This window comes from Oncorhynchus mykiss, chromosome 32 (genome assembly GCF_013265735.2).
Source record: "Oncorhynchus mykiss isolate Arlee chromosome 32, USDA_OmykA_1.1, whole genome shotgun sequence".
Lineage (NCBI taxonomy): Eukaryota > Metazoa > Chordata > Actinopteri > Salmoniformes > Salmonidae > Oncorhynchus > Oncorhynchus mykiss.
This window is the reverse complement of record NC_050572.1, coordinates 5,651,552-5,666,519: the sequence shown is the minus strand read 5'-3', so window position 1 is coordinate 5,666,519 and position 14,968 is coordinate 5,651,552. Positions and strand designations below refer to the sequence as shown.

The window sequence follows — 14,968 nt, the reverse complement described above, 5'->3', positions numbered from 1 at the left end:
CATAAGGATAAAAGCCCCCTCAGGTGCCCATGAGGCCGATTTTGTGAATAGGAAATCCTTTCACAGCATTAATGTTCAGGTGAACATAACTTTTTGATATTGTCCATTGACGAACACTCTGCATTGCCAGTGATGTGCATTGATTGGTGTAATATTCCTCATCTTATGATTTCAGATGGTCTGCAATGCTGACTGTGTGATCAGCAATGTTGTGGCAAAATGGCCTGGCTCAGTCCATGACTCCAGAATCTTTCGGGCCTCTGAAATCTATCAGTGCCTATCACAAGGTAAGCCACACAACCCCTATTTATAACCATCATGGCTGTGTCAAGAATATCACTGTGTTTATGAGGTAGTAATGATGAGATTTTGTGTTGACAGGTGAATTCTCTGGTGTGTTGCTGGGAGACAGGGGGTATGGCTGCCAGCCTTTTCTCCTGACACCTTTCACAGACCCCCAGGAAGCACAGCAGGCCTACAACCATGCCCATGCCAGGACCAGGGCCAGAGTTGAAATGACCTTTGGCCTCCTGAAGGCACGCTTTCACTGCCTTCACAAATTAAGGGTCAGCCCTGTTAGGGCATGTGATATTACTGTGGCTTGTGCTGTCCTCCACAATGTGGCCTGCCTGAGGAAGGAGAGGGCCCCCAGAGTGCCACCAGCCATGGACTGGGACAATCCGGCAATCTTCCCTGATGACGACAGTGGTCGGCTGCTGAGGGACCAATATGTGTTGAATTATTTTAGTTAGTATGTGTGCTTTCAATTTTGGTTAAATATGTCCTGCGGTGGCAGAGGAATTTGGGTTTTTTTGGGTTCGTTTTTTGACGAATTTGGCCTCTTATGATGTTTGTGCGGTATACTGTGTGTAATACAAGGCTGCAGGGAGGCTACTGCATCCATTCATTTGTCTGTTCAGTTGATGTGTATGGATTTGTCCTGCATTTATTTTAGTGTGCAGACATGCAGGGTGTGTTATACACATTCAAAGGTCTGTATATGTATCATTTTGTATAATATGCTTAGATTCTGTGCTTTCCATCTTGTAGAGTCACTGTGACTTCAGTTTTGAAAGGAGCTGATGGTTTACCTGCTTTGTTTTGTCCTTATTCAATAAAGGAACATAATGTTACACATTGTGTTTTTATATTCATATGGAATGTGTATTTGTTTATATGACAGAGTACTAGGGCCACACTGAAGAAAAAGGATAAAGTCATAAATTTATGAGGCTGGTTCTTTCTGCAGAAAAGCTACATATTGTTTTTACAGTTTTGATACTTATGACAATGTGATACTTAATATTCTGGCACATCAGCATGTCTTTGTTTATGAAACCATACTGAAGTACAATTTCACGAAATGCCCCACATCTGTCATTTTAACAACTGTCCTCCTTTAAAACAACTGGTTACAATATTATGACTTGTGTTTTTTTCCCCTCTGTGGCCCTAATATTCTAGCATTTTATATATAGCCTTATAGTCTATGGGAAACTGTAAATTATCTAATGATAGCAACATCATCTAAAAATCATTTTTTATCCAAAATCATTGAAATTAATGATCACAAACGTTTAAATAACAGTGGGTCTAGTTATATGTGATAACAATGTATAGTGAGCAGTGAAATAACTATTGGTTTCCATTTGTGGTGACTGCTGACTGACATTAGGGATGAGATTAAATAGATCCTGGAATTTAGCCTGGTCTGGAGCAGGCTAGCTCCACAGAATAAATCTCCATGGTAATTTATACCATAACATATCCTCCTGCCCCCTATCCATCTTTAGTGCAACCGGATTACGGATCAATTGAGCCAGGATCACCAAGATATCCTGGCTTAATCCCTTATCCTAGTTTTGTGCAACAGGCCCCTGGTCAAACAAACAGGAATCACATCAACAACAGCCCACACCCCTGGTCAATCAGACAGGAATCACATCAACATAGCCCACACCAGAAGGATATCCTACAAGGCAGGTTTGAGGATTTTGCGAGGTCATTTTGGTCAACTCTGTGGTCAACTCAGAATAACCGATCATACGAAAGTGGCTCACCTTTAAGCCAGGTAAATGTCTATGGCAATGAACTAACTAACTGGGTCAGGCTAAGTCACAGCTAACTCTACTGACCTTGAATGAAACGACTGAGCCGTGAGTTGACGACCAATGAAATCAGATCCTCTCCCTCTTGCAAGTATTGCGTCATCCCCTTCATTTGAGGATAACAACTGAATTAAATATTTTATTAATCAAATGTTTTTTTATTTTAAACGTAAATTTTTTTTATCACATTAAACATTCAGTAATGACAATGTATTTTAAACTTCATGCAATGTAACCCTTTTGTATGACTTAATAAATAAACAAAGAATGGCCATGCCTTCCTCCTGGCTACTCCAACCTCGGCCAACAGCTCCCCCCCCCCCCCGCAGCTACTCGCCCAAGCCTCCCCAGCTTCTCCTTTACCCAAATCCAGATAGCAGATGTTCTGAAAGAGCTGCAAAACCTGGACCCGTACAAATCAGCTGGGCTTGACAATCTGGACCCTCTATTTCTGAAACTATCCGCCGCCATTGTCGCAACCCCTATTACCAGCCTGTTCAACCTCTCTTTCATATCGTCTGAGATCCCCAAGGATTGGAAAGCTGCCGCAGTCATCCCCCTCTTCAAAGGGGGAGACACCCTGGACCCTAGCTGTTACAGACCTATATCCATCCTGCCCTGCTTATCTAAGGTCTTCGAAAGCCAAGTCAACAAACAGATCACTGACTATCTCGAATCCCACCGTACCTTCTCCGCTGTACAATCTGGTTTCCGAGCCGGTCACGGGTGCACCTTAGCCACGCTCAAGGTACTGAACGATATCATAACCGCCATCGATAAAAGACAGTACTGTGCAGCCGTCTTCATCGACCTGACCAAGGCTTTCGATTCTGTCAATCACCATATTCTTATCGGCAAACTCAGTAGCCTTGGTTTTTCTGACGACTGCCTCGCCTGGTTCACCAACTACTTTGCAGACAGAGTTCAGTGTGTCAAATCGGAGGGCATGTTGTCCAGTCCTCTGGCAGTCTCTGTGGGGGTGCCACAGGGTTCAATTCTCGGGCCGACTCTTTTCTCTGTATATACCAATGATGTTGCTCTTGCTGCGGGCGATTCCCTGATCCACCTCGATGCAGACGACACCATTCTGTATACTTCTGGCCCTTCCTTGGACACTGTGCTATCTAACCTCCAAACGAGCTTCAATCCCGTACAACACTCCTTCCTCCAACTGCTCTTAAACGCTAGTAAAACCAAATGCATGCTTTTCAACCGTTTGCAGCCTGCACCCGCACGCCTGACTAGCATCACCACCCTGGATTGTTCCGACCTAGAATATGTGGACATCTATAAGTACCTAGGTGTCTGGCTAGACTGTAAACCCTCCTTCCAGACTCCTTCCAGACTCAAACATCTCCAATCTAAAATCAAATCTAGAGTTGGCTTTCTATTTCGCAACAAAGCCTCCTTCACTCTCGCCGCCAAACTTACCCTAGTAAAACTGACTATCCTACCGATCCTCGACTTCGGCGATGTCATCTACAAAATAGCTTCCAATACTCTACTCAGCAAACTGAATGCAGTTTATCACTGTGCCATCCGTTTTGTTACTAAAGCACCTTATACCACCCACCACTGCGACCTGTATGCTCTAGTCGGCTGGCCTTCGCTACATATTCGTCGCCAGACCCACTGGCTCCAGGTCATCTACAAGTCCATGCTAGGTAAAGCTCAGCCTTATCTCAGTTCACTGGTCACGATGGCAACACCCACCCGTAGCACGCGCTCCAGCAGGTGTATCTCACTGATCATCCCTAAAGCCAACACCTAATTTGGCCGCCTTTCCTTCCAGTTCTCTGCTGCCTGTGACTGGAACGAACTGCAAAAATCGCTGAAGTTGAAGACTTTAATCTCCCTCACCACCTTCAAACATCTGTTATCTGAGCAGCTAACCGATCGCTGCAGCTGTACATAGTCTATCGGTAAATAGCCCACCCAATTTACCTACCTCATCCCCATACTGTTTTTATTTATTTACTTTTCTGCTCTTTTGCACACCAGTATCTCTACCTGCACAGGACCATCTGATAATTTATCACTCCAGTGTTATTCTGCTAAATTGTAATTATTCACCTACCTCCTAATGCCTTTTGCACACAATGTATATAGACTATTTTTTTCTACTGTGTTATTGACTTGTTTATTGTTTACTCCATGTGTAACTCTGTGTTGTTGTCTGTTCACACTGCTATGCTTTATCTTGGACAGGTCGCAGTTGTAAATGAGAATTTGTTCTCAACTAGCCTACCTGGTTAAATAAAGGTTTACAAAATAATTTAAAAAGCCTATTTCACTCCACAGCCTGCTCAATTTGCAAGATAACTTTTCTTTCAATTTGATTTCAGCACAAATTTAAATGTAGCACCATGGATCGATGGTTCAGCATTGTCTCAATAAAGAGTTTGACATTTGAGCCATGCACGAGCAGTCGCAAGCCCAGAGTTAGCATATCCACCGTCGTAGTACGGATGAAGGGAAGACAGAATTACCGACACACTGGACTCTACCCACACACTGGACTCTACATACACACCGGACTCTACATACACACTGGACTCTACCCACACACTGGACTCTACCCACACGCTGGACTCTACCCAACACACTGGACTCTACCCACACACTGGACTCTACCCGCACACTGGACTCTACCCACACGCTGGACTCTACCTACACACTGGACTCTACCCGCACACTGGACTCTACCTAAACACTGGACTCTACCCCACACACTGGACTCTACCCACACACTGGACTCTACCCAACACACTGGACTCTACCCAACACACTGGACTCTACCCACACGCTGGACTCTACCCACACACTGGACTCTACCCACACACTGGACTCTACCCAACACACTGGACTCTACCCAACACACTGGACTCTACCCACACGCTGGACTCTACCCAACACACTGGACTCTACCCAACACACTGGACTCTACCCAACACGCTGGACTCTACCCAACACACTGGACTCTACCCAACACGCTGGACTCTACCCACACGCTGGACTCTACCCACACGCTGGACTCTACACACTCACTGGACTCTACCCAACACGCTGGACTCTACCCAACACACTGGACTCTACCCAACACACTGGACTCTACCCAACACGCTGGACTCTACACACTCACTGGACTCTACCCAACACGCTGGACTTTACCCAACACACTGGACTCTACCCAACACGCTGGACTCTACCCAACACGCTGGACTCTACCCAACACACTGGACTCTACCCAACACGCTGGACTCTACCCACATGCTGGACTCTACCCACACGCTGGACTCTACCCACACGCTGGACTCTACCCAACACACTGGACTCTACCCAACACACTGGACTCTACCCACACGCTGGACTCTACCCAACACACTGGACTCTACCCAACACACTGGACTCTACCCACACGCTGGACTCTACCCACATGCTGGACTCTACCCATACGCTGGACTCTACCCAACACACTGGACTCTACACACTCACTAGACTCTACCCACACTCTGGACTCTACCCACACGCTGGACTCTACCCAACACACTGGACTCTACCCAACACACTGGACTCTACCCACACGCTGGACTCTACCCAACACACTGGACTCTACCCAACACACTGGACTCTACCCAACACACTGGACTCTACCCAATACACTGGACTCTACACACTCACTAGACTCTACCCACACTCTGGACTCTACCCACACGCTGGACTCTACCCAACACACTGGACTCTACACACTCACTAGACTCTACCCACACTCTGGACTCTACCCACATGCTGGACTCTACCCAACACACTGGACTCTACCCAACACACTGGACTCTACCCACACGCTGGACTCTACCCAACACACTAGACTCTACCCACACTCTGGACTCTACCCACACGCTGGACTCTACCCAACACACTGGACTCTACCCAACACACTGGACTCTACCCAACACGCTGGACTCTACCCACACGCTGGACTCTACCCACATGCTGGACTCTACCCACACGCTGGACTCTACCCACACGCTGGACTCTACCCACACGCTGGACTCTACCCACACACTGGACTCTACCCACTCACTAGACTCTACCCACACGCTGGACTCTACCAACACACTGGACTCTACCCACTCACTAGACTCTACCCACACGCTGGACTCTACCCACACGCTGGACTCTACCCACACGCTGGACTCTACCCACACACTGGACTCTACCCACTCACTAGACTCTACCCACACGCTGGACTCTACCCACACGCTGGACTCTACCCAACACACTGGACTCTACCCACATGCTGGACTCTACCCACACGCTGGACTCTACCCACACACTGGACTCTACCCACACACTCACACATACTACAGTGAACAAAAATATAAACGCAACATGTATTGGTCCCATTTTTCATGAGCTGAAATAAAAGATATCAGAAATGTTCCATATACACAAAAAAGCAAATTTCTCTCACATTTTTGGCACAAATTTGTTTACATCCCTTTTTAGTGAGCATTTATCATTTGCCAAGATAATCCATCCACCGGACTGGTGTGGCATATCAAGAATCTGATTAAACGGCATGATCATAACACAGGTGCACCTTGGGCTGTGGCGGTGTTAACATTTTCTCAGCCGGTGATTGTCAAGCCAATAACTGCCAGTCTCCTGTCTTCCACACACAGCCTACAACCCACAGATGCAGACCTTTGGGACATCTACATTTTAAAAAGTAAAATAAATCCATGTAAAATAGCCTACACCTTCACAATAAATCCATTTATTTATTTTAGACAGGTCTAAAGAAGCATTATATGAAGGAAATGTAGACTATTTCAGAAGAACAGAATAACATACTCTGAGTTGTCCTTATGTTAGGTCCTGATCTGGCTATGCCATATGAGCATGGAATACACTAGTTCATTTAGTAAACTGCCTGTTACTTTGGACCAGAAGCCAGGATATGCATATAATTGGTACCATTTCATAGAACACACTTTCAAGTTTGTATAAATGTTTAAACAATGTATGAGACTATAACACGATTGCTAAGGTAGGAGAAAATCCAAAGAAAACCCAACCCGAAAAGTTTTTTGGGGGGAGAGCCCATGCTCACATCATATCATATCATATCCAAATCCAGCTCCCAGATTGCAATTCCTATGGATTCCACTAGGTGTCAACAGTCTTTGTTCAAGGTTTCAGGCTTGTTTCTTCCCAAACGAGGAAGAATTTTGAGTTTTAGTACTGGGAGTTAGATTTGGAAATCAGTCTGTGTGTGCGACGAAGAGGACGCGAACCTGCTTATTTTGCTTTTCTATTGAACATACTTCTTCCTGTATAAAATATTACAATTTAATTACATTTTAGGGTACCTGAGGATTAAATATGTATTTTGACTTGTGTTAACAAAGTTTAACAAAGTTTAACTGTAGCTTTTTGGATTCCTTTCTCTGCAAGTTGAACGAGTGGATTACTAAAATCAATGGTGCCAACTAAACAAGCTTTTGGGATATAAAGAAGGATTTTATCTAACACAACGACCATGCAGGTTGTAGCTGGGACCCTTTGGATTGCAAATCAGAGGAAGATTTTCAAAATGTAAGTGAATATTTAAATCGCTATTTGTGATTTTATGAAGCCTGTGCTGGTTGAAAAATATTTTTATATGGGGTGCTGTCCTCAAACAATCTCATGGCATGCTTTCACTGTATAGCGCATTGTAGATGAACAATACTTTTAGATTTGAACTGATATAAGACACTTGTATGTACCTAAATGTTTAATATCCATACATTTCATGATTATTTATTTGAATTGCGTGCCCTCCAATGTCACCGGAAGTTGTCGACAGGTGTCCCGCTGGCAGGACGCCTAGATCTAAGGCTGCATGATGCGACTAATGATGATTTGAAAAAAAGTTGCATTTATACGGAGACTTGATTACACACAGGTGGATTGTATTTATCATCATTAGTCATTTAGGTCAACATTGGATCATTCAGAGATCCTCACTGAACTTCTGGAGAGCGTTTGCTGCACTGAAAGTAAAGGGGCTGAATCATTTTGCACGCCCAATTTTTCAGATTTTGATTTGTTAAAAAAGTTTGAAATATCCAATAAATGTCGTTCCACTTCATGATTGTGTCCCACTTGTTGTTGATTCTTCACAAAAAAAATACAGTTTTATATCTTTATGTTTGAAGCCTGAAATGTGGCAAAAGGTCGCAAAGTTCAAGGGGGCCGAATACTTTCGCAAGGCACTGTAAACTTAAAATCACATCAAAAAAAAAAAATAAATCAGACATGAATCACATCAAAAAAAAAACGTTTTAAAAAAAGAAATATATATATAAATTAGAAAAAAAAATATATAAATTAGATATATAAAAATAATAATAAAAAAAGAGTCAAGCCATACCTGAGAGCCAGGCATCGATATCACCGCTTCTGTGAACACGATGAACGCTAACCCAGTACCAGACGCACTCTGTAGGGAGGATGGAGAGAGATGGAAACAAAACAACCAATTAGCTTCTTTTATGCAGCGATGGTAGGCTGAATAACAAGAAAACTTGACTCAACCCACGTTTGTCCTGAGGTCGTTTTTTTTTTGTTGTTGCCCTGAGGTAGTTAAACTCCTGAGTATAGTACCTGATCCAAGAAGGTTTGCAGGTCGCATGTCTTCAGGTTGAGATCGGATACTCTAGATGGATGTGTCCCATTTAAAGAGTCAAACCACTGCTCGTAGTTTTCAACCGTTATGTTCATGTCGCTAATATCAAACTCATTGGTCAGTGCTAAGATGTTACTGTAAGTTACAAGAGAAACATATTGGTCATTTGTTTTAGTTGAGTTTGCATCTGTTTTTCCAGAGGATATCAAACACACAAGGGAGAATATAAAGGTTTAACAACTTGACTGCAAACTAGTTTCATGATTTAGCAAATGTTGCCAAATAAACGTCCATTTTATCACACCTACCCATTCAGACAGGTGACATAGTTGGTGTGGGCCTTGAATCCCAGGATGGCAAAGATGGGGATGGAGGCATAGATAGATGTAGCACTGTTTATAACCCCCACTAAAACAGCATCCCTTTCACAGTTATTCCTGACCAAACACACAGACAACAAAAAAAAAACAGAGTGAAGTGAATGCAAATTATTGGTCAATTGTGAAACAGCGAGGGAGGCTTGTCAAGGGAGGTGAACGATGTGGCAAATTAAAAGCCTTGGAGGACGACTGACATGCTGGACCCATAGAGGTTGATGTTACTAATAATGATTGACCACCGAGCTCACTTCTGGCTGTTGTAACTGGAGAATGAGATGAGTCCACCAAAGGCCACTGACAGAGAGAAGAAGATCTGAGTGGCAGCATCCAGCCATACCTGGGGGTTCTTCAGGATCTCCCACTGATGAGACACACAGACAGAAACACATATTGTAGGTTGTCACGTTACTCTCCCTCTGTCTCTCTCTCGGTCTCTTTTTCTCTCCGTCTCTCTCACACACAGGTCTCTTTTTCTCTCCGTCTCTCTCACACACAAACGGAAGCCCCTTTATCACCCTTTTTTTTACACTGATCTTAACTTGTTTTTGTACATAATATTTCCTCCAGCATTTCCTGACCAGAAATAGCTTTTGGACATCAGAAGAGGAATACAAAAACTTGAATTGGATGAAGAGTTCTACGAGTTGACAGCTGTGGATGTCCTGCTCATTCCGGACCAGGCCTTAAACCTTGGGACTCGAAGAGGAAGAGACGGCGGAAGATGATCTGGAACCCTTGATAAAACTACGTTGGCGAGGAAATAAACCGCCTCTACCATCCATTCTATTGGTGAACGTACTAATCACTGGAGAATAAACTGGATGGAGACTATTCTATCAACAGGACCTGAAGAACTGTAATATCCTATGTTTTTCAGAGTTGTGGCTGAACAAGGACATCAAATCAGATTTTATTGGTCACATGTTTAGCAGATGTTAGTGCAGGTGTAGCGAAATGCTTGGATAATATACAGTGCATTCAGACTCCTTAACTTTTTTCCACATTTTGTTACCAGCATTATTCTAAAATGGATTTAAAAATAAATAATCTCATCAATCTACAATGGTGGTGGTGGCAGCATCATGCTGTGGGGACTCGGAGACTAGTCAGGATCAAGGGAAAGAGGTGTGCCTTCTTAAAAGTTAATTTGTGGAATTTCTTTCCTTAATATGTTTGAGCCAATCAGTTGCGTTGTGACAAGTTAGGGTTGGTATACAGAAAATAGCCCTTTTTGGTAAAAGACCAAGTCAATAGTATGGCAAGAACAGCTCAAATAAGCAAAGAGAAACGACAGTCCATCATTACTTTAAGACATGAAGGTCAGTCAATCCTGAAAATGTCAAGTACTTTTAAAGTTTCTTCAAGGGCAATTGCAAAAACAATGAAGCACTATGATGAAACTGGCTCTCATGAGGACCGCCACAGGAAAGGAAGACCCAGAGTTACCTCTGCTGCAGAGGAGAAGTTCATTAGAGTTACCAGCCTCAGAAATTGCAGCCCAAATAAATGCTTCACAGAGTTCAAGTAACAGACACATCTCAACATCAACTGGTCAGAGGAGACTGTGTGAATCAGGCCTTCATGGTTGAATCGCTGCGAAGAAACCACTACTAAAGGACACCAATAATAAGAAGAGACTTGCTTGGGCCAAGAAACATGAGCAATGGACATTAGACTGGTGGAAATCCGTCCTTTGGTCTGATGAGTCAAAATGTTAGATTTTTACATCCAACCGCCGTGTCTTTGTGAGACACAGAGTAGGTGAACGGATGATATCTGCATGTGTGGTTCCCACCTTGAAACATGGAGGAGGAGGTGTGATGTCTTTGTGAGATGCAGAGTAGGTGAACGGATGATATCTGCATGTGTGGTTCCCACCGTGAAACATGGAGGAGGAGGTGTGATGTCTTTGTGAGATGCAGAGTAGGTGAACGGATGATATCTGCATGTGTGGTTCCCACCTTGAAACATGGAGGAGGAGGTGTGATGGTGTGGGGGTGCTTTGCTGGTGACACTGTCTGTGATTTATTTAGAGTTAAAGGCACACTTAACCAGCATGGCTACCACAGCATTCTGCAGCGATACGCCATCCCATCTGGTTTGCGCTGAGTGGGACTATCATTTGTTTTTCAACAGGACAATGAACCAACATACCTCCAGGCTGTGTAAAGGATATTTGACCAAGAAGGAGAGTGAATGAGTGCTGCATCAGATGACCTGGCCTCCACAATAACCCGACCTGAACCCAATGGAGATGATTTGGGATGAGTTGGACCTCAGAGTGAATGAAAAGCAGCCAACAAGTTTGTTTAATACTTTTGATGTCTTCACTATTATTCTACAAAAACCCTTGAATGAGTAGGTTTGTCCAAACTGTTGACTGGTACTATAGCTGTGCAGCGATGCTCCCCATCCAACCGGACAAAGCTTGAGAGGATCTGCAGAGAATAATGGGAGAAAGTCCCCAAATATTTGGTGTGCCAAGCTTGTCGTGTCAAGAAGAATCGATGCTGTAATCGCTGCCAAAGGTGTGTCAACAAAGTACTGACCAGGGTCTTGACCTTACTGCAGTCGTAATCGACTTCAGTCAAATGTTCACCTTCCATGGCCACTGGTATGCTGGAGAAGTGTGCTAAACTGTACCGGGCTGATGGCAGTGTGGGCAAACGGTTTGCTAATGTCAATGTTGTGGACACAGAGCACCCCATGGTGGGGGTTGGGTTATGGTATGGGCTGGCAGGCAGGCAGAAGTGAAACACATTTGCATTTTATCAAAGGGAACTTGAACGCACAGAGATACTATGATGAGATCCTGAGGCCCATTGTTGTGCCATTCATCCACCGTCATCACCTCATGTTTCAGCATGATAATGCACTGCCCCATGTCGCAAGGATCTGCACACAATTTTCAGCTTTACAATTCCTGGAAGCTGAAAATGTCCCAGTTCTTCAATCGCCCACATACTCACCAGACATGTCACCCATTGAGCATGTTTGGGATGCCCCGGATTGATGTGTATATCAGCGTGTTCCAGTTCCCGCCAATATAGAGCAACTACGCACAGCCATTGAAGAGAAGTGGGACAACATTCCACAGGCCACAATCAACAGCCTGATCAACTCTAAACTAAGGCCTCGTGCTGCATGAGGTAAATGGTGGTCACAACAGACACAGAGACTGGTTTTCAGATCCACGCCCCTACCTTTTTTTAAAAAAGGTATCTGTAACCAACAGATGCATATCTGTATTCTCAGTCATGTGAAATCCATAGATTAGGACCTAATGAATTTATTTCAATTGACTGATTTCCTTAAATTAACTGTTCCATTGCCTTTATATACTGTATCTGTTCAGTGTCCAGTTGTGGCCAAAAGTTTTGAGAATGACACAAATATTAATTTCCACAAAGTTTGCTGCTTCAATGTCTTTAGATATTTTTTGTCAGATGTTACTATGGAATACTGAAGTATAATTACAAAGCATTTCATAAGTGTCAAAAGGCTTTTATTGACAATTACATGAAGTTGATGCAAAGACTCAATATTTGCAGTGTTGATCCTTCTTTTTCAAGACCTCTGCGATCCGCCCTGGCATGCTGTCAATTAACTTCTGGGCCACATCCTGACTGATGTCGGCCCATTCTAGCATAATCAATGCTTGGAGATTGTCAGAATTTGTGGGGTTTTTGTTTGTCCACCAGCCTCTTCAGGATTGACGACAAATTCTCAATGGGGTTAAGGTCTGGGGAGTTTCCTGGCCATGGACCCAAAATATCAATGTTTGTCCCCCGAGCCACTTAGTTATCACTTTTGCCTTATTGCAAGGTGCTCCATCGTGCTGGAAAAGCTATTGTTCGTCACCAAACTGTTCCTGGATGGTTGGGAGAAGTTGCTCTCTGAAGATGTGTTGGTACCATTCTTTATTCATGGCTATGTTCTTAGGCAAAATTGTGAGTGAGCCCAGGATGCTTTACTGTAGGCATGACACAGGACTGATGGCAGCGCTCACCTTGTCTTCTCCGGACAAGCTTTTTTTCCGGATGACCCAAACAATTGGAAAGGGGATTCATCAGAGAAAATGACTTTACCCCAGTCCTCAGCAGTCCAATCCTTGTACCTTTTGCAGAATATCAGTCTGTCCCTGATGTTTTTCCTTGAGAGAAGTGGCTTCTTTGGTGCCCTTCTTGACACCAGGCCATCCTCCAAAAGTCTTTGCCTCACTGTGCATGCAGATGTACTCACACTTGTCTGATGCCATTCCTAAGCAAGCTCTATACTGGTGGTGCTCCGATCCCGCAGCTGAATCAACTTTAGGAGACGGTCATGGCGCTTGCTGGACTTTCTTGGGCACCCTGAAGCCTTTTTCACAACAATTGAACCGCTCTCCTTGAAGTTCTTGATGATCCGATAAATGGTTGATTTATGTGCAGTCTTACTGGCAGCAATATCCTTGCCTGTGATGCCCTTTTTGTGCAAAGCAATGATGACGGCCCGTGTTTCCTTGTAGGTAACCACTGTTGACAGAGGAAGAACAATTATTCCAAGCACCACCCTCCTTTCGAAGCTTCCAGTCTGTTATTCGAACTCAATCAGCATGACAGAGTTATCTCCAGCCTTGTCCTCGTCAACACTTACACCTGTGTTAACGAGAGAATCACTGGCATTATGTCAGCTGGTCCTTTTGTGGCAGGGCTGAAATGCAGTGGAAATGTTTTTTTGGGGGATTCAGTTCATTTGCAGGGCAAAGAGGGACTCTTCATAACATTCTGGATTTTATGCAAATTTCCATCATACAAACTGAGGCAGCAGACTTTGTGAAAATTAATATTTGTCATTCTCAGAACTTTTGGCCACGACTGTAGTCGTAGTGTATAGTGTAATTAACTCGTACATATCGACTCAGTACTGGCGCCTCGTGTTTATAGCCAAGTAATTGTTAATCAACAGTATTTATTCCTTGTGTTGTAGTCTTTCTATGATTTATCTCTACATTGTTGGGAGGAGCCTGTAAGTAAGCATTTTAATGTTAGTCTACACCTGTTGTGTACAAAAGCATATGACAAAATAAATAAAATTAGAGTGGCCTCTTGCCTATATGTTTGATAGTAATCGCTCAAGTCTGCAAGTGTTTTTGGGCAAAATGTGAATTGAGACGCTGCGCACTCAACGTCCCAACTGCTATTTGTCAATATTCCGAAATGTCTCCTTGACATGTCCTGTAGCATGACTAGATATGAAACATAGGCCCTCGGGCAGACACAGAGAGATAGAAAGTGAAACATTTTGTAAAAGCAAAATGACATCTCTACTCCTGCACAAAATTTTTGCAAGTGTTTCGTTGATTTCATCAGCTGATTTAGCTTATTGTAGCCTTGTAAGCTCAGTGGCTGTAGCCTGCCTGCTAGCTAGCTAACTTCACTAACACACAAAACGATGTAAAGTTAGCTAAGGATGTTTGGCACTGATGAACAGCATGTGGCTTGTCACTTATCTACGATAGTATGACAGCTTGATGATGAAGCAGTCATTCCGTACTTGTTGCATGTTTGCCGAGCACACAATCGCTACATTGTAACGTTGAGGCAGAGTAGACTCTGTATTGTACTGACGTTGGGTCAGCTAAGGGCACAGCAGAGTAGACTCTGTATTGTACTGACTCGGGGCAGCTAAGGGCACAGCAGAGTAGACTCTGTATTGTACTGACTCGGGGCAGCTAAGGGCACAGCAGAGTAGACTCTGTATTGTACTGACTCGGGGCAGAGCAGGCCGTTTGCTGCTTCATTAATGTTCATGTGATAAAATAA

The 14,968-nt window shown here is 43.8% G+C and overlaps 1 protein-coding gene across 1 annotated transcript in view; it reads right to left on the bottom strand.

Moving 5' to 3' along the window:
• Positions 1-14,968, bottom strand: part of LOC110489437 (sodium-dependent neutral amino acid transporter B(0)AT3) — a 32,722-nt gene that overhangs the window by 11,385 nt on the left and 6,369 nt on the right. Inside the window, exons 6-9 of the mRNA XM_036971729.1 lie at positions 9,413-9,525; positions 9,093-9,221; positions 8,763-8,919; positions 8,530-8,598 (exon numbers count right to left, since the gene is read on the bottom strand). Of these exons, the coding sequence (XP_036827624.1) occupies positions 8,530-8,598; positions 8,763-8,919; positions 9,093-9,221; positions 9,413-9,525 (468 nt within the window). The remainder of the gene's footprint in view (positions 1-8,529; positions 8,599-8,762; positions 8,920-9,092; positions 9,222-9,412; positions 9,526-14,968) is intronic.